At 42.8% G+C, this 23,664-nt stretch overlaps 1 protein-coding gene across 4 annotated transcripts in view; it reads left to right on the top strand.

The window, feature by feature from the left end:
- Window positions 1–12,688: 12,688 nt before the first annotated feature.
- DICER1 (dicer 1, ribonuclease III) overlaps window positions 12,689–23,664 on the top strand; it is a 70,712-nt gene continuing 59,736 nt past the window's right edge. The window contains exon 1 of one of the 4 annotated variants that reach the window (XM_046647219.1): window positions 12,689–13,322. In XM_046647219.1, coding sequence (XP_046503175.1) covers window positions 12,969–13,322 — 354 coding nt within the window. In that variant the 5' untranslated portion in view covers window positions 12,689–12,968. The remainder of the gene's footprint in view (window positions 13,323–23,664) is intronic. The other 3 variants (XM_046647221.1, XM_046647220.1, XM_046647222.1) reach the window with 3 other exon arrangements.

The raw sequence follows: 23,664 nt of genomic DNA, 5'->3' as shown, positions 1-23,664 counted from the left end.
AAGGACACCTGGAATCAGGGACCTAAACAAGAGAAATTTGGTGAGTTTCAGTCTCTCTCTCTCTCCTTCCTCCTCGACTCCCTGTCTCCATCTCTCATCTCTGCCTTTCTGTTTTTTGGTGTCATGTGCTTCTACTGGAATGGGCTCTCTCTACACTTGGGGAACATGGTGCCAGAAGGTTCCAGGACCACATACTTACAACAGGACCAGTGAGGCAAAGGGATTCATCTTCACTAATTCTGGGCAGAAAAATCCTAGGGAAGGCTTCTGGCTGGCCAGGCTGAGGTCACGTGGCCAGGAGAAAGGTGGACAGTGATTGCTCTGGCCTTCACACGTCCAAGGTCCAGCTCTGAGGTCAGGGGTGGGGTCTGCGACTGGCAGCCTCCTAGAACTACACCGTCAGAGATGGGATCACGGGGAAGAGAATTCCCACTTACGAAAGTGCGTGCTATATCAAGACAGACAAAACAATGATGGTGTGCACCACACTAAAAAACGGGCCCCTGCCGTCTGTGGTAGTTAGTGAGCTGTGTAACTTGCCTTGAAACTGCATGAAGGAAGGTATTTTTAGCTAAACTTTAAACAGAGGAGGGTATCTTCATGCTAGTGCCATGGGGAGTGAATACGTGTTTAAGTCACAGGGAATCATAGGAAGACTGGGGGTTTGTTCTCTCCCCCTCCCTCCCTCTCTCTTTCTCTTTCTACCTTTGCTCTGTGTAGCCTTTGGAGACGTAGAGATGAGGAAGCCCCAAACACCACTCTTTGTGCCCTCGAGGAGCTCTGCTCAGTGTGGGAGTGGGCTGGGGGTGAAGGTGGGGAGGCAGAAAGAAGAGTAAACACAATGTGATCCGTGCTACAATCAGGTGTGAAGCTGCTGTGAAAAAAACAAGGAGGGAGCATTAACTGTCTTTCGGGGAGAGGAGGGTAACATGATGGGGTGGTATTCCAGTGCAATTTTGAAGGACAAGGAGCTCTGCAGACAGAGACAAGGGGAAGAAAGCTTTCTAGCAAATGCCTGTAGAATAACTACCTTAACAAGTCAAAACATAGGGACCCAAACATCCTGTCTCTGGAAAGGAGAGTGTTTTCACAGCAGCACGAGGAGGTCAGTGTTGCAGGAACATAGAGCACAGGGAGATCAGGGAAGTAGGACATGAGATCGGAAACCCAGGTGCAAGCTGGGTTATGAGGGACCCTGAATGCCATGCTAAAATGTTTGGATGGGGTGCAATTGAAGATTTTTGAGTAGTGGGATGATCCAATCAGATTTGTGTATTAGAAAAATTGGTCAAGAAGCAATATGGCATATGAAATGGAAAGAGGTGATCCTAGATCTGGAAAGAGATGTCTTGAGGTCCAGGAAATTTCTGGGAATTCGTATTTATTAGCCTCTCTTTTTCCTCCACATTATTAGGTAAGAGAGAAGGTCATAATTGAACAGCGGACAAGTAAGGGAGGTGGTTCCCACCAGGCTCCAGATTGAGATGGCATTTCAGGGGTCAGTTACATGCATCCTGAGCCCCATATGACGGCAGAAGCATCGTATAGTGTTATGGGTTGGATTGTGTCCCCACAAAATTCCTATATTGAGGCCCTAACCCCCAGGACCTCAGAATGTGACTGTTTTTGGAGACAAGGCCATTAAAGAGGTGATTAAGGTAAAATGGGTAAATATGAGTGGGCCCTGATCCAGTATGATTGGTGTCTTTATAAGAAGAGGAAATCTAGACACAAAAAGAGACAGCAGGGATGCAGGCGCACAGAGGAAAGACCATGTGAAGACACAGGCTGAAGGTGGCCACCTGCGAGCCAAGGAGAGAGGCGTCAGAAGGAACCAAGCCTCCTGACACCTTGACCTTAGACTTCCAGCCTCCAGAACCGTGAGAAAATAAATGTTGTTTAAGCTCCCAATCCGTAGTATTTTGGTATGGCAGCCCTAGCAAGCGATATACACAGTATGTCAACGCGCTCCCAGATACTAGCTGTGCATAGTGAGTGTCTTAGTCTGTTCGGGCCACTGTAACAAAACACCACAGATTGGTATGAATAACAGAAATTTATTTTTCACTGTTGTAGAGGTTAGAAGTCCAAAATCAGGGCGTCAGCATGGTTGGGTTCTGGTGAAGACCCTCTTCCAGGTTGCAGACTGTTGACTTCTCGCTGTGTTCTCACTGGTGGAAGGGGCAAGCAAGCTCTCTGGGGTCCCTCTTAAAAGGGCACCAATCCCATTCATGAGGCCTCCACCCTCAGGACCTAATCCCCTCCCAGAGGCTCCACCTCCCAGTACCAGCACCCTGGAATTTCAACATAATGAATTTTGGGGGCACGCAAGCATTTGGACCATAGCAGTGACCTACCCTGGCAGTTGCCTTATTCTGATTTGCCTGGCTCATGTCACAGGGGAAAGATTTCAGAGAATTGCCTGGAAGAAAATCTGGAGTGTGAGAACTAAGAGAAAAAAAATCATGTTTCATTTGTCTAGGAAAATGGGTGGGCGAATGGCAGTGAAGAGAGAAGGAATGACTGATAAAGCCACTTAAAATCAATTTTAAAGTCTATAGTTCTGTTTAACTGCATTTTAAAAAGAAAATGTGGGCAAACTTGATTTTCTAATTCCAAGCTTCTTTAGAAATTTGGTTTAGCAGAAGTCCTAAGGCTGCCTGAATGTTGTTTACTGCCTAAGAATTCAATAAAAAGTAAGATTCCACTATTTTTTTTCCCAAATGCAAAAGAGCTGATGTTAAGATATGGGAAAATTGATTTATTCCAATTGGGGGGAAATCAAATACTGTGACACTGATATGGTAACCACAGGGCTATAATCTTTCTCTTGTTTTATTTTCACCAAAGGAGTGAAAAGATACTGACACCCCCTAGGAGAGCCCTTCAGGGTAGTGGGAAAAGCAGAAAGTAGTTTTAGATCAGGTTCCCTGGTTAAACACTGCGTAGTGTGACGTTCTTCAGTTCTAAACTAAGCCTCAGGCATTCGGTACTGACGGGAGGGCAAAGACACAATTGAGGCAAAAGCCACCCTGAAAAAGAAGATGCCAAGAAACATTGAGTTAATTTTACTCAAGTCTAAAAAGAGCGGTGATATAATGTGGGACGGTGAAAAAGGTATTGAAAGCGCCTTTATTGGTGTGTTGGTATTGGTGTATCTTCTACATTTTATTCTAACTGAAAATGTTATTTGAGTAGATTAAGGTTCCTGTTTAGCTGTTTTAATTATTTCGTCAAAAACAAAGCAAAATAACAACAAAAGAAGTTTGACCTTGCAGTAAAGACTGCTAATCTTAATGGAAGTTAACAAGGCCCTTTGGTCAGATCCCAAAACTCTAATGCTGGCAACGTTCTACTCTAATTGCACCTTCTATTTTCCAGAGAACAGAGTCTTGGTGTCCTTGAAACCACAACTATAGAAGAGGAGTGTAAAACACATTTTTACACGCCAAATCTCTCTAATTCAGCTAGACGCCTCTCTCGTTGAGACTATCCTCATCCAAGCAGCCAGGTCTTTTACACTCATGCAAATGAACACTTCCATTCCGCTGCTCTCCATTTCCTACAGCGCCTAGAGTCAACTTTTAAAAATGTCTATCTGATCGCATCACCTTTGGCTTAAAAACCTTTCTTCCGCTTCTCCGTCTTTGAGGTGAAACAGTAAATCCTTTAACACGATACACAAGCTCCTTTGTGTTCGGGTGCCATTTTCGTGTCTCTCCTCAGCTCTTGCCCCATGTTTGGGCCAATACTGGACTCCTTTCAGTTCCTTGAATGAGCCGCACCTCCTTGCCTCTGGGCTTGGCACATCCTGTTCCCTCTACCTGCAGGCTCCCTACCCTTTACCTGGCTACTAGCACTTCAGGCCTCAGCTTACAGGTCAGTTCTTTACTTAGGAAGAACTTCCTTGACTCCATGGACTAAGTTAGGCTCCCCTATGGCATGGCCCCGTATCGACTCCTATGCGTCTACTATTATAGCAGTCATCAAACTTTATGATATTATTTGACATTTTCTTCTGCTGGACTGTAGGTTCCATGAGAATAGGGACCATATCCACCTTTTTCAACTTTATAGCCCTAGCACCTAAAATAGTGTCTCATCCAAAGGAAGTGCTCAATGAATATTTAGGGAACAAATAAGTGTTTTTATAATGAAGTGAGAAAAAATATTGTAACAGCAACATTCAGAATTCCTCATAGGGAAGGAACTCGCTTGGGGGAAATACTCTGATAAAGCTGATCAGAGGTGTGGAGCCCTTGCTAGTTATGGATGTCAGCAAGCACTAAGACCAGTCTGAGGAGGAGGCCACCCTCAATATCTGAGTTAAAGAGCTGAATTTATCGTTTGCTTAAGAGATGGAGAGCGGTACTTGGAAGGCACAGTCTTTCTGGTCAAAGCAAGCTGCTGATCTTAAACAGCTACTGGGAGGTGTACAGGTCAGAGATTGGAGGACCTTCATTAACAGAGCGTCCAGTGATTGATTGATCATCAGCTACGGAAATGTGCTTACTGGACAGAGGCTTGTTAATCGGCTGCCTCAGAAAATAGGGTCTGTCATTGATGGGCCAGTTTTCAGGAGCACGTGTATTCATGCGGAGTTGGTCAACTTGGACTGTTTCTGCAGGTTACAAGTTGTTAGAGCAAAAGAGCGATCAGTTGTTTTGGGAGGGTGGAGGGTGGGAAGTTCTATCCTCGGACTCCAAGAGATGAAAAAGTACCAGCAGAGAGCAGAGAGCAAGAAGGACAGAGGAACTCTACAGTGATGGGGTGTCCAGAAGGCACTTTGAGGACAGCGGTGCCTTCTGTTTAGTTGAAGTTATTTTCACTGATACGAGGCAAACCCTCCTCTTCCACCCCATCCTGCCTCACTCCCTTCCTCCTAACACCACCGTGCATTTTTGGTAAGGGCTGTTACGCTCAGGGAGAGAGAGTGAGCTTGCTGCGGAAAAGGGTCTCATGTCTGAGTCAATGTGGGGTGAGGCACAGACGGTTTGTGCATTAGTTGCGTAGAGCCTAGAGTGACCCTGAAAACGTGAGCTCCACTGAGGAGTCATAGATTATTGGTGTAAAGTCAGGTTTATTGAGGTCTAATTTAAATTCAGTAAAATTACACGTACAGTTCAATGACTTTCGACAAATGTATACAGTGTATAATCACCACCACAGTTAGGATATAGGACATTTCCATCACCCCCAAAAGTTCCCTGGTGCCCTTTTGTAGTCAATCCCCTACCCCTCTCCTTTAGCCCTTAGCAACCACTGACCCGATTTCTTTCCCTATAGTTTTGCCTTTTCTAGAATATTAGACAAAAAGAATCCTACAGGACGTAGCCTTTTGTGTCTGGCTTCTTTCACTTGACGTAACACTTTTGAGATTCAACAGGGTCACTGCATATATCAGTAGTTCATTCCTTTTTTATTGTTGCATACTATTCCATTGTATGGATGTACCACAATTTGTTTCTCCGTTTGTCAACAATAGACATTTGGGTTGTTTGCAGTTTTTGGCTATTGTGAATAAAGTTGCTATAAACGTTCACACACAGGTCTTTGTGGGGACATTCGTTTTCATTTCTTTAAGGTAAACATCCAGGAGTGATATTGCTGGGTTATATGAAAGTATGTATTTAACTTTATAAGAAACTGCAAAACTGTTTTCCAAAGTGGCTATTTGCATTCCCATCAGCAATGTGTGAGAGTTTTAATTACTCTATATCCTGGTCGGCACTTGATAAGGTCAGTTTTCTTGGTGATTCTACTAGGTACGCATTGTAGTTTTAATTTGCACTTTTTAAACAGTTAATGATGTTGAGGAACTTTTTACATGTTTATTTGTTATCTGTGTATCTTCCTCGGTAAGGGATCTGTTCAAATCTTTTGCCCATATTTTTTAAGTGGGTTATTTGACTTTTTTATTGTTGAGTTATACAAGTTCTTTATATATTCTGGATACAAATAGTCTACTAGCTATATAGTTTGAAAATATCTTCTCCCAGTCTGTGCTTGTCTTTTCATTTTCTTAGCATGTCTTTTTCAAAGAGCAGAAGTTTTAAATTCTGGGAAGTCCCATTTATCAATTTAAAAAATTTTCTGGTTCATAGTTTTTCTTCCCATCCAAGAAACCTTTTCCTAACCCAAGGTTACAAAGATTTTTCTCCTGTGATTTCTTCTAGAAGTCTTCCCCTTTAGGTTTTACATTTAGGCCTAGGATCCATTTTGAGTTAATATTTGTATATATACAAGGTGTGGTTTGAGGTTTTTTTTTTTTTTTTTCATGTCTAATTGTTCCAGCACCATTTGTTGAAAAGACTGTCCTTTTCCATTGCATTGCCTTGCCATCTTTGGCAAAAATCAACCAACCACATATGTATGGATCTTTTTTTTTTTTTGATGTTCTATTATTTTTCATTGATCTATATGTTTGTCCTCACAGCAATACCATACCCTCTTGATTATGGTAGCTGTATAGAGTCTTGAAGTCAGGTCGTCCCACCCTCCAAATTGTCAACTTGTAAATTTCTCCAAAAAAAATCCTCCTAGGATTTTGATCGGAACTGCATAGAATCTATAGATCAATTTGGGGGAGAACTGACGTCTTTATGATACTGAGTCTTTGTTCCATGAACATGGTATACCTCTCCATTTATTTAGGTCTTCTTTCTTCCTCCTATCAGTGTTCTGTAGTTTTCAACATAAAATTCCTGCACATATTTTGTTAGATGTATCCCCAAATACTTCATGTCTTTTGATGTCATTGTGATACTTTAAAATTTCAATTTCCAATTGTCTATTGATTCTATATAGAAATATAAAGGATTTTTGCATATTGACCTCATATCCAGTGATCTCGGTAAACACACATCTCAGTTCTAGTAGGTCTCTTCCAGATTCTTTATAATTTTCTATAGTTTTACTTCTTTTTCTTGCATTTAATTTCACTTTTTATTTGAAAATAATTCCAAACATAAAAGTTGCAAGAAAGCTGTCATGGTTAATTTTCTGTGTCAACTAGACTGGCCTAAGGTATTCCCAGATAGCTGGTAAAGCATTACTTCTGGGTATGTATGAATGTGTTTCTGGAAGAGATTAGCATTTGATTCAGTAGACTGAGTAAAGAGATCCAGGGGCTGGCCCCGTGGCCGAGTGGTTAAGTCTGCGTGCTCCGCTGCAGGCGGCCCACTGTTTCGTTGGTTCGAATCCTGGGCGCGGACATGGCACTGCTCATCAAACCACGCTGAGGCAGCGTCCCACATGCCACAACCAGAAGGACCCACAGCAAAGAATATACAACTATGTACCAGGGGGCTTTGGGGAGAAAAAATAAAATCTTAAAAAACAAAAATTAAAAAAAGAAAAAAAGAGATCCACCACGCTTACCTGTGTGGTCGGGCATCATCTAATCTGTCAGGGGCCCAAACAGGCAAAGGAAGGGCAAATTCTCTCTCTTTTCTTTTTTTTTTAAAGATTTCTCTCTCTCTTTCTGTCTTATTTTTTTGGTGAGGAAGATTGGCACTGCTTAACCACTATGCCACTGGGCCAGCCCCTGTCTCTCTTTTTTCGACCTGGGATGTCCATCTTCTCCTGCCCTCGGACATCACAACTCCTGATTCTCGGCCTTCGGACTTTGGGACTTACACAAACAGCCGCCTGGTTCTTAGGCCTTTGGATTCAGACTAAATTATACTCCCAGCTTTCCTGGGTCTCCAGTTTGCAGACGGCAGATTGTGGGACTTCTTGGGGACTTCTCGACCTCCATAACTGCATGAGCCAATTCCTATAATAAATCTCCTCTTATATTTATCTGTGTCTATCCTGTTGGTTCTGTTTCTGTGGAGAACCCTGACTAATACACAAACACAAGGCACTCCCATATGCCGCTCACTCAGAAACTCCCTTCACTTTTCATCAATTGTACCAATAACATCTTTTAGGGCAAAAGGATCCGGACCAGGATTACACGTTGCACTCGTTGGTCATGTACCTTCAGTGTCCTTCATTCTGAAACTGTTTTTTAGTCCTTCTTTGACCTTCACAATCTTAAGATTTTCGAAGATTATAAGCCAGTCATTTTATAGACTATCCCTCAATTTGCATTTGTCCGATGTTTCCTATAATATTCAAAACACGCATTTTTGGTAGGAATACTACAGAAGTGTTGTTGTAGCACCTGATGTTGGTTTGTCCCATCACAGGTGACATTATTGGTCAGAGACGAATCTACATGGCCCTGGAGGCTCATTTCCTTCCTTCTTTTCATCGCAGAGCTGAGGGCCTGCTGAGCTGGACTGAGCAGGTCTGCGGAGAGACAAGACTGTCGGCCAGTGTCAACATTCCTGGTGGGCGAGGGTGTTCCCAGGACCCTCTGAGCAGACCTTGGCCCTTGGTATGCTTACTTGCTAGCACTGTACCTGAGGTTTCCCTTGATGTATTTCTTACTATTTATAGAAACTAGGACTTCCCTAAGCCCAATTAGGCTAACATATAAATGTGCAATGCTGTGTGGGAGTGGGGCCCACTTTCCCTCTTGGCCTCTGGCTCTGTCTGTTGTACACCCAGCTGCCTTGGTGCACACACAACAGCTATGCTTGGCCTATGCTGTGCAACAATGAAAGTTCACGGGGCAGCATGAACTCTGCCACTTCTTTGCATTTAAGTTTCCGCCAATAAACCCCATGTTCTAGCTGCACCATGTAGCACCTGTTGGGTGTGTCTCTGACACTTGGCTTGATGGTTAGCTTTGAACACTTCAGTAAGGTGGTGCCTGCTAGATTCTCTTTTGTCAAGTTCCCGTTTTTTAAATAAGAATTTTATGGGGAGATGCTTTGAACCTATGTAAATAACTCATTCTTTGTCCAACTTCTACCCAGTAGATTTAGCAAACATTGCTACTTCTTGTCTGATGATTGCCAAATGGCGACTTTCTAATTCCATTATTCCTTCTAAATTTATTAGTTACAATCTAGTCTAAGGAAGAGCTATTCCTCATTTATTTATTCATTTTTTTTAAAAAATAGCAGTCTGGACTCATGGATTCTATGTTATTTCAATGGAATATAATCTCTTACAATCATATTTTGATGCTCAAATTGTCCTAGATTTGGCTAGTGTGTGTCCTTCAAGCTAACTGCTTTGCTCTTTTGAAATGTCTTATCATTCTTTGAGCATTTTCATACTTTCTGGCATAATAAAATGTTCCAGTCTCCTCTATATGAAACTGTTACATTTATATTTATTTTTATACCCATATATATTGAAAACTCTGAATTCATAATCCCAATCCAATCTCTCAAGCCTTCTTGCTTTTTCCCTTTCTCTATTTGTAACCCCCTTCTCCAACAGTGAGAATCCTGGCTTCCATTATCCTCAATATCATTTTTTCTTTGTGTAGTTCCATGTGTACAGCCACCTGACTTTGCAGGACTGTCGCCCCACCTTCCGTGTTGGGGCTCTGACCCCACACTGGGCTGACTTCCTGGCTGAACACTGTGGTGGCTATATTCTCCTATGTAGATGAAAAAGCAGAGAATGAGTCAGTAGAAGGAGATAACACAGATGAAGCAGAGACACAGAAAAGAATCACAGAAGGACACAGGGAGCACCTTTTGGCCTCCTGGAAACTTTCCAACTCCTGGTTCTAGCCCTTTGCTAAGATGTAGTCATATTCCTGCTTCTGGCTTTTGTGAGAAGCGCCTACATCTTTATGAACAATTCTTCCCTTTTGGGTAAGCTACTTCAGGATGGTTTCTGTTACTTGCAAACAGAGAGTCTTAAAGATATATTTATATCCTGGCTTGGTCTACAAAAAAAACAAATTGTGGAAATAATCAGGGCAAAGGGAAAATAAAAATTAACCCACAGAAAATGCATTCCACATGGTACTGTACTGTTGCTTAACATGAGCTGAAATATTAGCTCCAAGATTTCTAGTGATCCAAACAAAGTGTGAAACATTATCCTTTACAAGATTTTATGTCTCCAGATTTAAAACAAACCAAACCAGCAACTGGAGCATGAATAGATAGACCATTGGAACAAAATAGATAGTCTAGAAGTGAACTCTTCAATAAATGGCCAACAAATGGCAAACTGTGTAGCCAGCCATAAAAAAAATTAATTTGGATTCATACCTCACCCCATATACTGAATCAGTTCCAAATGGATCAGTGTTTTATTGCAAAAGATTGGAAGTCTAAATTCCCATCAATAGAGAATTGGTTAAATAAATAATGGCACATCTCCGCAATAAAATGTTATGGGTTTTGAAATAAATAGCAAGGAACTCTGTATATATTGCTGTAGACATGGCTTCTTGATATATTAAGTAAAAAAAGCAAGGTGTAGTAAATGTGTATGGCACACTACCACTTTTGTAAAGGAGGAACGTCTTGGCTTGTGTATGCATAAAACAATTCTCTAGAGGAATGAGCAAGAAACAGTGGTTACCTGTTCAGGGCATGGGGACAGGTGTAGGGGAGAGTTCTTTTTTTACTGTATACCTTGCTATGCTTTCTGATCGATGAATCACATGTATGTACTATTTAATTTGATTTATTTTTATTGAGGTAACATTGGTTTATAACATTATATAAATTTCAGGTATACATCATATTTCAACTTCTGTATAGACTACACTATGTTAGCCACAAAAGTCTAGTTGCCATCTGTCACCGTACAAAAGTACCCCTTTACCCCTTTTGCCCTCCTGCCACCTCCCTTCCCCTCTGGTAACTACCAATCTATTCTCTGTATCTATGTGTTTGTTCATTTTTTTTTAATCTTCCTTATACGAGTGAAATCATACGGTGTTTGACTTTCTCCATCTGACTTATTTCACTTGCATAATATCCACAAGGTCCACCCATGTTGTTGCAAATGGCAAGACTTCATCTTTTTTTATGGCTGAATAGTATTCTATTATATATGTATACCACATCTTTATACTTTCATCTGTCGATGGGCCCTTAGGTTGTTTCCAGGTCTTGGCTATTGTGAATAATGCTGCAACAAACATAGGAGTGCATATATCTTTTTGAATTAGTGTTTTCATGTCCATTGGATAAACACCCAGATGTAGAATAGATGGATCATATTTCAGCTCTATTGTTAATTTTTTGAGGCATCTCCATACTGCTTTCCAGAGCTGCACCAGTTTGCATTCCCGCCAGCAGTGTACAAGGGTTCCCTTTTCTCCACACCCTGTCCAACACTTGTTCTTTCTTGTCTTCTTAATAATCCATTCTGACAGCTGTGAGGTGATTTCCCATTGTGGTTTTGATTTGCATTTCCCTAATAATTAGTGATGTTGAACATCTTTTCACGTGCCTGTTGGCCATTTGTATATCTTCTTTGGAAAAATGTCTGTTCAGATCTTGTGCCCATTTTTTAAGTGGGTTGTTGTACTACCCCCAAAATTTAAAAAATTGATGAAAATCAGACAAGGCTGCTGATGGAGAAACCCAGCTAGTCTTGACAGATTGAGGGGATGGCATGAGGGGGAGGCAAGTCTTACCTCTCACAAATTTCCACTGCTAGAGGAGCCTGTGCCTATCCCCACCCTGAGATGCCCTCCTTCTCATAAAGCATTATCTCTAAAAAGCCTTCACATATATTACTGGGGAGGTCTATTGCCCACGGTGCTCGACATAGAAGAAACATTACTTTTCCAAAGGTCTGCCAAGAGCATCCTGCCTACTTCCTAATTTGGCCCACGAACATTCTGTGTTTAGATGAAACTTCTAGCCAATTTACAGCAAATCTAGGATCCAAACTTGAGCACTGTAGTGATTGAGTACACCAGTCCTGATGCCAGACTACCTGGGTCCGAATCTCAGTTGTTCCCTTATTAGCTGCTTACCTGATGGGCGTTATTAACTTTCTTCATCTGGTAAAATGGGGGCCAATTACAGCACCTACCTCACAGGTTTCACACGAAGATCACAGGCTTACACCAGCCTGTCCAAGAGCAGTATCATGCTAGCCACCTAAGACCTTAAAATAATTCTTAGTCACATTAAAAAAACCCAAAAAACAAATGAAACCAAATTTATCCCAATATGTCAAAAATATCACTTCCACACGTAATCCATTTAGTGAGCTGTTTTACATTCTTTTTTGATGAAGAACACATACATCTGAGTTCCGACGAGCACGTCTCAATTGGGACTAGCCATCTTTTAAGCGCTCAATAGGCCCATGGGGCTGGCGACCACTGCACGGAACGGCGCAGCCCGAGACCAGATATAGAGAGTCGTAGGTGCTAAGGGCTAACTCTTACTAGCAGAAGCATGGTTGCCGTTAGCATACCCCCTCTGGAGTAAAGGAGCTTATACTGAGTCCTCTGGAAGAGATGCCTACATTTTGAGATAGACTAAAGGGATTTTCTTTAAGCTAGTCACTTACTTGACCTCCATATTTTAAAATATGCACAACTCTGAGATATGGTGCAAGGCTGTGACCTACGCAAAGGAACTATTTACATAAACGGGGCCACAGTCCCCATCTCACTTTCTGGTCATCCCTGTTCCGGGGTGGGAGTGGGGTGGGGTTTGTGGTCTCCCCACATGCGGAGGGCCCTGCACCGCCACCGCGGGGGGAAAGCAGGCAAGTGGGAAGGTCTTTAGGAGGGGAGGTGGGGTGGTGGAAGGGGCGCGGAGCCCTCGGGAGAACAAGCACCGCCGCGGGGCAGGGCCACGTTTAGGGGGCGGTCGGCGCCAGAGGGGCAACAATGGAGGCGGGGGATTCCGAGGGCCAGGAGGCTCTGCCCAGCAGGCGAGCGTCCGCCGCATCGGCGCGCGGGCCCCGGGGCCGCCAAGGCGCCGGGCAGCGGGCGATGGAAGGCCGGCTCCGTCTCGGCGCTGGGCCGCAAACGCCGCCGCCCGCGCCCGCTGTCTCCCGGCTCCTGAGTGGCTGCACGGCCGGGATTAACCTTTCACCGCCGCGCCCCGTCCAATCACAGGCTGGGTCTCATGCCGGCGCGGGGCGAGCGGCGCGTGGGGCGCGGAGGGGGCGGCGCGGGCGCCGGTGGGATTCTCCAAGCGGCGGTGCGCCGTTGCCGCGGGCCGTGCGCGGGCTGCAGGGGAGCCGGGCGCTGCGCAGTCTCCGCAGGCGCCAGCGGGAGGGGTCGAGGCGGAGGCGCGGCGCAGGCTGCTCCAGGCCCAGGTGAATGGAGTAACCTGACAGCGGGGACGAGGCGACGGCGAGCGGGAGGAAATGGCGGCGGCGGCGGCGGCGCCGAGCGGCACCGGGAGGCCTGGGCTGTGACGCGCGCGCCGGAGCGGGGTCCGATGGTTCTCGAAGGCCCGCGGCGCCCCGTGCTGCAGGTGAGGCGGGCTCCCGCGGAGCCGCTTTGTGTGCGGGGAGGGGAGCGGCTCCGCCCGGCCCCGCGCCCGCCTCCGCGCCGAGGCCCCGCATGGGCGCGCTGGGCCCTGCGCTCCGGCCTGGCCCGCGCGGCGACACCGGCGCGGGCAGAGGGCGCGGCCCGTGGGGCCGGGGCCCCCGCCGGGCTCCGCGCCTCCCTTGCCTCGCGCCCCTCCGGGGTGGGCGCTTTGGAGGGACCCTGTGCGCCCGCCCTGGCAGCAGCTGGGCGCGCGGAGTGGGGCCGGTGCTCCCCGCTCGCCCGCAGCCCGCGGAGAGCGGGGTTTGACAGGTTGGGCGGCGCGCGGAGAGTGGCCCGGGGGCAGCCGCGGCATCCCGGAGCATCCTCGGGCCCTGGCCTGCCGGGGGCCGCGGCGCTGGGCCTCCGTGGGCCCGCTGGAGAGGGCCGGGGAGGAAGGAAGCACGGGCTGTCCCTCCTGGCAGGAAAGCCCGAGCCTTCGGGGCCCGCCCGGGGAGGATTGTTCGTGTTTATTGGCAGGTGACCAGATCTGGGTCCCACGGGGCGTGTGGCCGAGGCCATGTTTTCGCCCCTCCCCTCCGATGTTTTTGTGCCCAGACGCCTGGACCCTGCCAAGGAGCCTTTCTTAAAGGGTTTTTAATCTTTGGGAAATCAGTGTATGTTTTAAGTTAGCCCGTGAGATTCCTGCAGGGTGTCTAGAAAAGCTGAGCTGCCCCTGTGGCTTTGCCCGCCGCACGGAGCTAACCTACCGCTTAATGTATCCTCAGTAGCCTGAAGATTTGCAGACAGATGACTGGGGGTCCTGGCTCTATAGTGTTCGGTCTGTGCTTTTGTGAAGGAAGTCGGGCCTAAAGGGACACGTTACTGACCCACATAAGTCTAAGCATTCTTAGGACTATCGCGGTTTAAAAGCATTCATCTTATTAAAGAGTATTACTTTGAAGTCTGTGTGTCTTTGAGATGCTTCTGTCTTTGAATTTTCTGAGTCTTTACGGTTTTGATTTTCAGTGGTCTTCCTGTTGCTTGGTTTAAAAGTGCAGCACACTCAGTGAATGGAAAAGGGTACAAGTTAGGAGTTAAGTAACTTGGAAAATGTATTTTTTAAATGTGCTTTAATAAAAGGTTAACTAAATTGATCATGGGTTGATGTAAACATTAAATTTTCTAAGTAAAAATACCCCTTTTAACCAACAGCTCCAGTAATTTGTTGGAGGAGGGATGATGGTACAGGATTCTGAATGAGGCTGTTAGTGAATCACAATTTTAGTACCATTAATACCTTTGGGACTAGGTTCTAGAATAGTCAGTTTATTATGCAAAGTGTTATCTTTAAAGCTAGCTAGCTACCTGTGGCACATGTGTATTGGATGTCACATGTGCTATATATACACACACACTATTATTTCAAAGCTTCATTTTAGGCCATATTTTATAAAACTCTGTAGATTAGAAATCCTATAAAGATTGATTTTAATGTGGTCACTGTAAACATTTAAATTGTTAGTGTTGGTTAATGGATTAATTCATGGCATCAAAATGCTGTTTTAAGTAAAGATGTGTTATTCAAATTTAATTTGGGGAGAGAAGACCTTTTCCTGCAATCATTTTAGTAAGGCCTTGCTTGACTCTCTGTGCTGCCGTCTCATCAGTGAAGGTTAAGTTTGTCGCTGTGTTAGGTCAGAGGCTCTGTGTGTGAGTTGTATAGCGAGGTGGTTTTGCCGTTGCTGAGTTTTATTGTCTTGGCTTCGGAAGACGTTTTATTTTGATGTGGCTCATAATTCTTCTTGGATAGTGATTTTGTGGTGTTATACAGTGGGTAGGACTTTTAGTATAGGGCTGCCTTCTAGGAAGGATGACTTATGGCATTGAGATATTTATTCCCTGCCGCTGTCTGACATGTGAGATGCTTGTTTCATTTGAGAAAGTAGGTATTTCATAGACATTCTGTCACTCGTGACCTTAACATCCTGTGGTCATCACTTGTGGCAAAGGAGAGAAGGGAAACATTTATAATACGAAATGCCTGCTGATTATGTGCCAAGATGTTTCAGGTGTTTTTCTGTCCGTTCTCATTTCATCTTCACGGTGACCCTGAGACAGAGTCAACACCGTCCTTAGTTTACACGCAGGGAAACCAAGACTCGGAGGTTATTGCCGCGAGTTATGACTCGAGAAGTGGCAGTGCCCGGATTGAATCATGCTTTGATTTCAGAGTCCTTGTGTTGTGTTGCATCGCTGTTCCAAGTGGACTTTAGGGGGGAAACCTGCGTAACACGTCAGTCAGTCCTTTCTTAATATTTGTTGGATGAAACTCTGTCTAACCTTAAATGTACAGGGGACACCTGATTATCTGAATAATTCAGATTTTTTTTGGTGATAAGACATACATAACAAAATTTGCCCACCTTTAACCCTTTTTCAGTGTACGGTTTGTGGCACTAAGTACATTCACATTGTTTTGCAACTGTCACCACCATCCGTCTCCGGATCTTTTTCATCTTCGTCCACTGAAACTCTTTCCAGTAAACACTGACTCCCTGTTTCACCCTCCTCCCAGCCCCAGGCAGCCACCCTTCGACTTTCTCTCTCTATGAATCTGACTCCTCTTGGATCCTCGTGTAAGTGGAGTCATACAGTACTTGTCCTTTCGTGACTGGCTTATTTCGCTTAGCTTAGCCTCCTCAGGATTCGTCCATCCTGTAGCGTGTGGCAGAATTTCCTTCCTTTTTAAGGTCGAATAACATTTTGTTTCGTCTGTACGCACACCACGTTTTGCTTATCCATACATCCATCGATAGATGCTTGGGCTGCTTCTCCCGTTTGGCTTTGTGAGAAATGCCGCTGTGAGCATAGTGTACAAATACCTGTTGGAATCCCTGCTTTCACTTCTTTGGGGTGTGTGCCCAGAAGTGGTCAGGTTGTTTCTTGATCGTCAAAACACTAGACTCAGAGGGGCTGGCCCCGTGGCCGAGTGGTTGGGTTCAGCGCGCTCCGCTGCAGGCGGCCCAGTGTTTCGTTGGTTCGAGTCCTGGGCGCGGACGTGGCACTGCTCATCGGGCCACGCTGGGGCAGCGTCCCATATGCCACGGCTAGAGGGACCCACAGCGAAGAGTATACAGCTATGTACCGGGGGGCTTTGGGGAGAAAAAGGAAAAAATAAAATGTAAAAAAAAAAAACAAAAAAACACTAGACTCAGAGTTTATTGCAATGTGAGTTTTCTCAGGGCTGTTTCAGACAGTTATACTTTCCTACAAACGCTTCCTCTGGGTCAGTAAAAGACTGTAGTCTCCTTGAGGGCCAGGATTCACTCATTTTTCTAATCTCGGTTCCTGTCAGTGTTTGGCAAGTACACATTCAGATAGCTGAACTCATTCAGTTGATCATCATGGAGCCGTGTTGCCTCTGTTAGATGCCCAGGAAGGCACTAGTAAGGTCCGCAGTGAACTTGTGTACATAGTAAGTTGGAGCCAAGTGATTTATCCTGTTTACCTTCTGCTCTGCTTTTTAGGCATTCAAGAGTTTAGTTCCTTCTAAAAGCCCAGTGGATGTGTGTATTTGATTATTTGTCTGCTTTGAGAAAGGATCTGAGATGATCATATAATAATAGGTGTTTGAGAGGGCTGTGAAGATACAGGTAAAGACTGAGGGGCAGATGGAGTTAGATGAGAAGCTTAGGGCAGGGACAGCTCAGCATCTGCTGTAACTTAAGGTTTTTTTAAAAAAAATTTTTATTAGTCAAAGCAAAAGAGGAAACAGGACTAATTATAGTTGGCATTGATGAATGAACGGAACTATACCAATTAATCAGGAGAAGCGGACATTTCTCTCATATGAAGAATAAGTAATCGTTTGAATTCTTACATAAAATGACGTTAACAATCTATGAAGAAAATGTTTTACATTTTACAGTGATAGAGAAACATTTTTCACGTGCCATTTTAGAGAAACCAGATAAAAGCCTCGGGCATAATAGGAAAGCTCTAGTAATAGAGGGGTCCATCGTTCTGTGATTTGATTCATTAGACTTGAGTTAATTTGCTTTTCTTATGATGCCCCTCAAATACCAGTTGTCTCATTCAGGCTTTTGACAGACGCTGAAAAGCAGTCCGTTCACAGATGAACTCTTGTGGAAGCACAGGCGGTCAGGATTTTCCACGTTCTCTTTGCCAGTCTTTAGGAATGTGTGTGGGTCTAAAAACTAGGACTGTCGTATGGTGGTATATATACGCAGTGGGTGAATACAGAGAGAAGAGCATTATTTTTGAGGTCTAGCTGGTGAAATTGAAATTTTCAGTCAAGGAAGAAGGCCTTTGTTCAAATGAATTGAGTACAAAGCGGCTTTTCTGTTTATCTAAAATTGTCAATGAATTGTTGGTTCTCTTTTAATATGCAAAGTTGCTGTACATTTTAAATAAGTGGCTAAAAAATGCCATAAGGAAACATTCTGAGGATGTCAGTAAGACTGTTACTAGAAATAAGACATGAAAGACTTAAATTTTGGCTTAATGTTTTGATTTTTGAGGCTCATAGTGGCGTAAAAGGTCTTGGCTGTGTGAAGGTTTGTAGAGTAGGAAGGATAGACTAGAATGGTGCCTGGCGCTGGAAGGGGCTCACATCTCTTGAGTAAATAAATTCGTTTATGTTTATATTACTTTCTGAAGTACTGTCCTCCGTCACTTGATGGGGATACGTTCTGAGAAATGTGTCGTTAGGCAGTGTCGTCGCCGCGTGAACCTCCTAGGGTGTACTCACCTACCCACTACACACCGAGGCTGTGTGGTGCTAGTCTTAGGGGACCGCTGTCCTGTATGCGGTCCTTTGATGACCGAAACGTCCTCATGCGGTGCATGACTGTTCTTAGAAGCCAATACAATTTCATGGAGAATCAGATTGCTTGTATATTAAAGCTTTTGAAAAGATCATTACTGTTCTGACTTTGGCTGGATCATGCTGCCTGATTCTCCATTTGTGAGGTCCATATGATTAGGTGCGTAGAATCATTGTGGACCGAGAGAAGTGTTCAGCATTTCCTAGAAGATTTCTATGAAACTTGGGAGTTTTACTACCATTGTAGGCTTTCTCATTGTTGAAGCAGGCTAACCCTGATAGTTGTTGTGGTTGTTGCTTTTTAGGTGACAGCTCAATGTGTACAGTGAAGTAGGGATTTTAAAAACACATTTGGAAATTCTTTTGGGGATTAGAAAATGTCAGCAAATCAGTTCAGAATTTAAAAAATACTGTACTTAAATAATGAGAGAAGGATCTCCACGTAAAAACTGATCTTTGCAGTGATGTAGAAAGGTTCTTTGATTAAGGAGTTGGGTCAGGAGCCCTATTTGAAGGGAAATGAAAGGCACTCACCTTATCCAGTACTTTGAGATATTTTTAGATTCCAGAATTTCTGTCTTCCTTCTGTTGGTAACAGCCTGGGAGGGCAAGATTAGCTTGATGAACCCAGAGAATTGAATGGCCTCTCCTGCTTTTACACATCTGCACAGCCATCACTCCTGGGTAGTTCCGATCAGTGGTATTTTAAGCTCTTTCCGCTTTGCAAAATTAAATATTAATATTTATCATAGCATTAGAGGGATGTGTAAGAGCAAGTCTTTGCTGTCACAGACACCAGGGTTCCTATTTGGATCCCTCCAGTGTATCCCTGAGGAACACAGGGTGTACGCACCCTCTCTGAGTCAGCTTCTTCATCTGCAAACGGGTCATAATAGTATCTACTTCTTGAGATTGTGAGGGAAAAAGGAGTTCCATAAATTCTTAGCCCAGTTCTAGCACATAACTACTGTTTGGTAAAATTTAGCAGATATTATTTTGCTTTAAATATGTACATTAGAGAAAACTTTGCTATATTCTTAATGTGATTAGATTGTATTGTGATCCCCCCAAATTATTAATTTTAGGATGTATGTCCAGTTTTATAATGGAAGATGAAAAAGAAAAGAGTGCTCAAGAGTAGTATTGCACAGGCCCGTCTCTGTTTTGAGGTTGCCGGTACTGGGTCAGATGGTTCAGCTGTCCTAGTTCTGTCTCTATAATGATGATTCCGAGTGTAACAGTGCCTTAAATATTGCTAACTTTCCCTGAATAACTGTTATTCTTCTATTATACGCAAATAAATGCATCATCCTTGAATCTGTATTTCAAACCAGCATACACTTTTTGTACATGTCTCGTGTGTACTTGATGTAGGCCAGTGTTCTTACTCATTGGAGACTCCTGATTTGAGGAAAGATGAATCTTATCCCCAGAAAAATGTACATGTACATGCTTGTAATTTTATATACAATTATAAGAGGTACAGGGATCCCTCCCAAAGCCCCTCCATAGACACTGATTTAGGCTGTGTCTGCACATATAAAGACAAGTAATAGGTTAACAAAAGAAAAAGAACAAAATTCCAGATAATTGGGGCAGACATGATTGGTGGCATTGAATGAACGGTGTAAAATAATGAATGGTTAAGAAACCTGGGTTTTTGTTTGGCTTTCCTTCTGAATAACAAGCTGTGTTTTAAGGGCAGGTCAGCCTGGCCTTTCTAGACTTCGTTTTAATTTTCTCCCTTTTAAAATGGTAGCATTTACAAGTCTCCAGGATATCTTATAATCAGCAATCTTTGAAGCTCCCATATAACTCTGGGACTTCTCCATTTCAAGCTGAGGATCAAAGCTAAATATGAGACATGGAAAAGAGAGAGTGCATGGTTGAGCACTAAGGTTTGTAGTAGTTACCATAGGAGAGTAGAGGTGGAACTGGGAGATGTTCTGAGCAGGAAATGGAAGATGAAAACCCTGGGAAATAAGTCTTGAAAGTAGATAATGTTGGGTTGTGTGCCTTGATTGGATGGCAAAATCTTTGAGACAGTTGAGTCTTTTCATTTTCTATCTCTGCATCTAGTACAGCTTATTAAATGTTTGTTGATAAAGGAGAATTTGACCAGAACTGTTTAAAGCTTTTGATCTGATCAATTTGATGAAGAGTCAGTAACCCACTGAGAGGCCTCTGATACTGTTAACGAAGAAAAAAGTGTCCAATAGGCATTCTCGTATTTTAATTTTAAAAGCTTATTATATTTTGTATATAACATTGTACTGAGATTACCTAGCTTTTTTTTCCAGGTCTTGTATATTGTATGACTAAACATTAAAAAGAAAAAAAAAACACCCCAATTCCTAAGTCTTTATATGTACCTGTTAGATATAATAAACTCAAGTAATTTATTAATCTTAGACCAAACATAAGTTTGAGTGTTTCAAGGAAAATGCAGAATTTTGTTGATAAAAATATATGAACAAATGATAGAACAACCTAAATTAGGCATTTAAATGCAGTATGTAAATTGAGCTGGAGTTAAGCCAAGCTGTAATTTAATTTCTAAAATGCTTTAGTATCTTAAAAAGAGTGATTCTTTATTGCTTATGTAAATATATGGACTTCAGTTTCTAACCTTTCTTCAATAAACTATGTCAAATGAGGCATTGTCAAAGGATGCTTTCCTTTTGGGATATGTTTGTAAAGAAAGTTTCTGTTGACATATGACAGAATCTGAAGGAGAATATTGTTTTTATACTCAATCTTTGTAATCCTCTAGCTGTTTTGTAGCTGAACGTTAGGAGAATTCTGGAAAGTTTTTTTTACATATGAGTTAGGTCCATACTTTGGTCAAGAGTAGGGAAATAAATAGTTTTCTTAAGGCCTCTTTAGCATGCACACACACACACAATCTCTTATACATACATATGTACGTATATGAAATCTGTGTCTTGCTTCAGCAGCAAATGCTCTGGCAAAATGCTTACCTGTGTTATGTGTATTGAGTGAAGAAAAAGTGACACGGTCCATTGTAGTTTCTGTATTATTAATTTATCTGGTTTATTTTAGTGTGTTTGAGCCCTCTTTATGATTATAATCTCTCTTAAGGTAGCACTTTTCATTTCACTAGAGAGAGAAACCATTACGTAGTGTTTGTGTTGAGCAGTAAATTGTGTTCGTCTTCAGCTGAGTGGAATACAGATACTGGGAGATGGTGAGCTCTGTAATCAGGACTTGTGTATTTATGGAGCGCCTATGGTCCACATCACAAAGGCCAAGAGCAGTGCGAGTGGACCGGGCTGGTTTCTATCGCCAAGGCTTTACAATTAAAGCAACATTTACTTGTATGTGTTTATGCAGATTCAACTAAAAATAAAATAACTCAGTTTGCTTCTGTTAGTCTTACATTGGGTCCACGCTTTTTCAACTCCCTGGGGAGATCAAAAGGAACACATCCAGATGTAACTTATTTTGACTGGCAGATCAGTGTAAATAGACACCTCCTCTGAGACCGTAGTGTATTGTATATTGTGGAAATAAAAGTTTAGGGTCAGACAAAATTTTAAGTAGAATTCCACTTCTCCCCTTTGTTGGTCAAATGGCCTTTACTAAGTCATTCTGAATCCCTGTAAAATGGCGATAATACTTCTCTTGGTGTTGTTTTGAGGATTAAACCAGATAATAGAATTTAAGTGGTCAATAAAGGTAAGTTTTCTTCCTTCCCCTCTTACTCTGGGAGCTTTTACCAAAAAGCTCACCATGGTAAACGAAGAATTTTTACGTATTGTATTAAAGATTGTTTGCTTCTCTTTAAAAATAAACATTAAATGAAATCAATTTCAATTGATACACAGGAAAGTGCCTAAATTATGAGGTTACGCAAAGTGATCCCAGCTGTAACCGGTGCCCAGCTCAAGGAACAAATATGAGGAGTACTTTATAAGCTCCTCTCAATGCCCTCTCCCACACACTACCCCCCCAAAAGTAAACATCATACTGACTTAATTACTTTTCCTTATTTTTAACTTTATATAATGGAAATCATACGGTATGGTTTTGTGTTGGGTTTCTTTCACTTAACATTTTAAGTTTGTGAGATTCATTCCATGTTGCACCATCCAGTTATAGTATTATATGAATATGTCAATATTTACTTGTCTCTTATGTCGTTATGGACATTTGGCTTGTTTTCAGTTTTGGCGATTATGAATGGTGCAGTTCTGAACATTCTTGTGCGTGGCTTTTGCTGAATATATGTACATATTTCATTTGGGTAGACGCTTAGCAAGGGAATGACTTGGGTTATAGGGCATGTGTGTATTCACCTTTAGCATATACTTCCAGTTTACAATTCTGCCAGCAGCGTGTGAAAGTTCTCTAAACTCCACATTCTCCCCCACACTCAGTATTGTCTGTCTTCTTCATTTGAGCTGTTCTGATGGGGGTGTGGTCCTCGCTCACTGTGGTTTAATTTGCATTACTCTAATTGCTCCTGAGGTTGCTGACCATTTTGATGCCTTGTACTGTGAAGTCCTTTGCCTGCTCTCTATTTGCTTATCTGCCTTTTTCTTACTGATTTGTAGGAGTCATTTCTACCTCCCCTACTCTGGGCTTGCTTATTCACTCTTTTAATCAGCTCAGTTAATAAACAGAAGTTCTTAGTTTTAATGTAGTCTAGTTTGTCAGTTGTTTCCTTTATGGTTAATAGCTTTTTATGTTTTGTTTAAGAAGTTTTTGCTCACCCCAGGGGCATGAAGGTATTCTCTGTTTTATTCTAATAACTTTATTGCTTTACTTTGTACATTTAGATCAGTAATCCCGCTGGCATTGACTTTTGTGTATGACGTGAGGCAGGAGTCAAGATTCACTTTCCCATCTGGATACATAATTAACCCAGCTTGTGTTTGAAAAGAGCATCTTTTCTCTACTGCGCTACAGTATTGTTTTTGCCGTTAAGGCAGTAACCTTGTATGTGCGGCTCTTTTTCCGTGTTCTGTTCTGTTGCATTGCCTGTTCCTGTGCCCGTGCTGCCTGAATTACTGTAGCTTGTACTGCCTTCATAAATCGACTGATTTTTGAATGTTAAGCCATCCTTAGATTCCTGTGGTCATGATGCATTATCTTTTTTATATATTCCTCAATTCAATTTGCTCGTATTTTTAGTATTTTTACATTTTTCGTTTGAGAGATAGGTCTATAATTTCACTTTCTTGTAATGTCCTTGTCGGGTTTTGGCGTCAAGTTTATGCTGGTCTCATGGAAAGAGCTGGGAAGTATTCCCTCTTATTTCTGTCCTTCTGAAGAGTTTCTCTTTAAGATTGGAGTTATTCTTTCAATGTTTAGAAGAATTCACTCGTGAAGCCATCTGGGCTTGGAGTTTTTAATCAATTTTTAATCCAATTTCTTTAAAAGCTATAGGCCTCTTCAAATTTTCTGTTCCTTTAGATGTTAATTTTGGTAAATTGTGTTTTTCAAGGAATTTGTCCACTTTATCTAAAGTATTTCT

This window comes from Equus quagga, chromosome 20, assembly GCF_021613505.1.
Source record: "Equus quagga isolate Etosha38 chromosome 20, UCLA_HA_Equagga_1.0, whole genome shotgun sequence".
In the NCBI taxonomy this organism is placed as follows: Eukaryota; Metazoa; Chordata; class Mammalia; order Perissodactyla; family Equidae; genus Equus; species Equus quagga.
The sequence above is the reverse complement of the archived record's forward strand: the minus strand, read 5'-3'. Positions and strand labels throughout refer to the sequence as shown.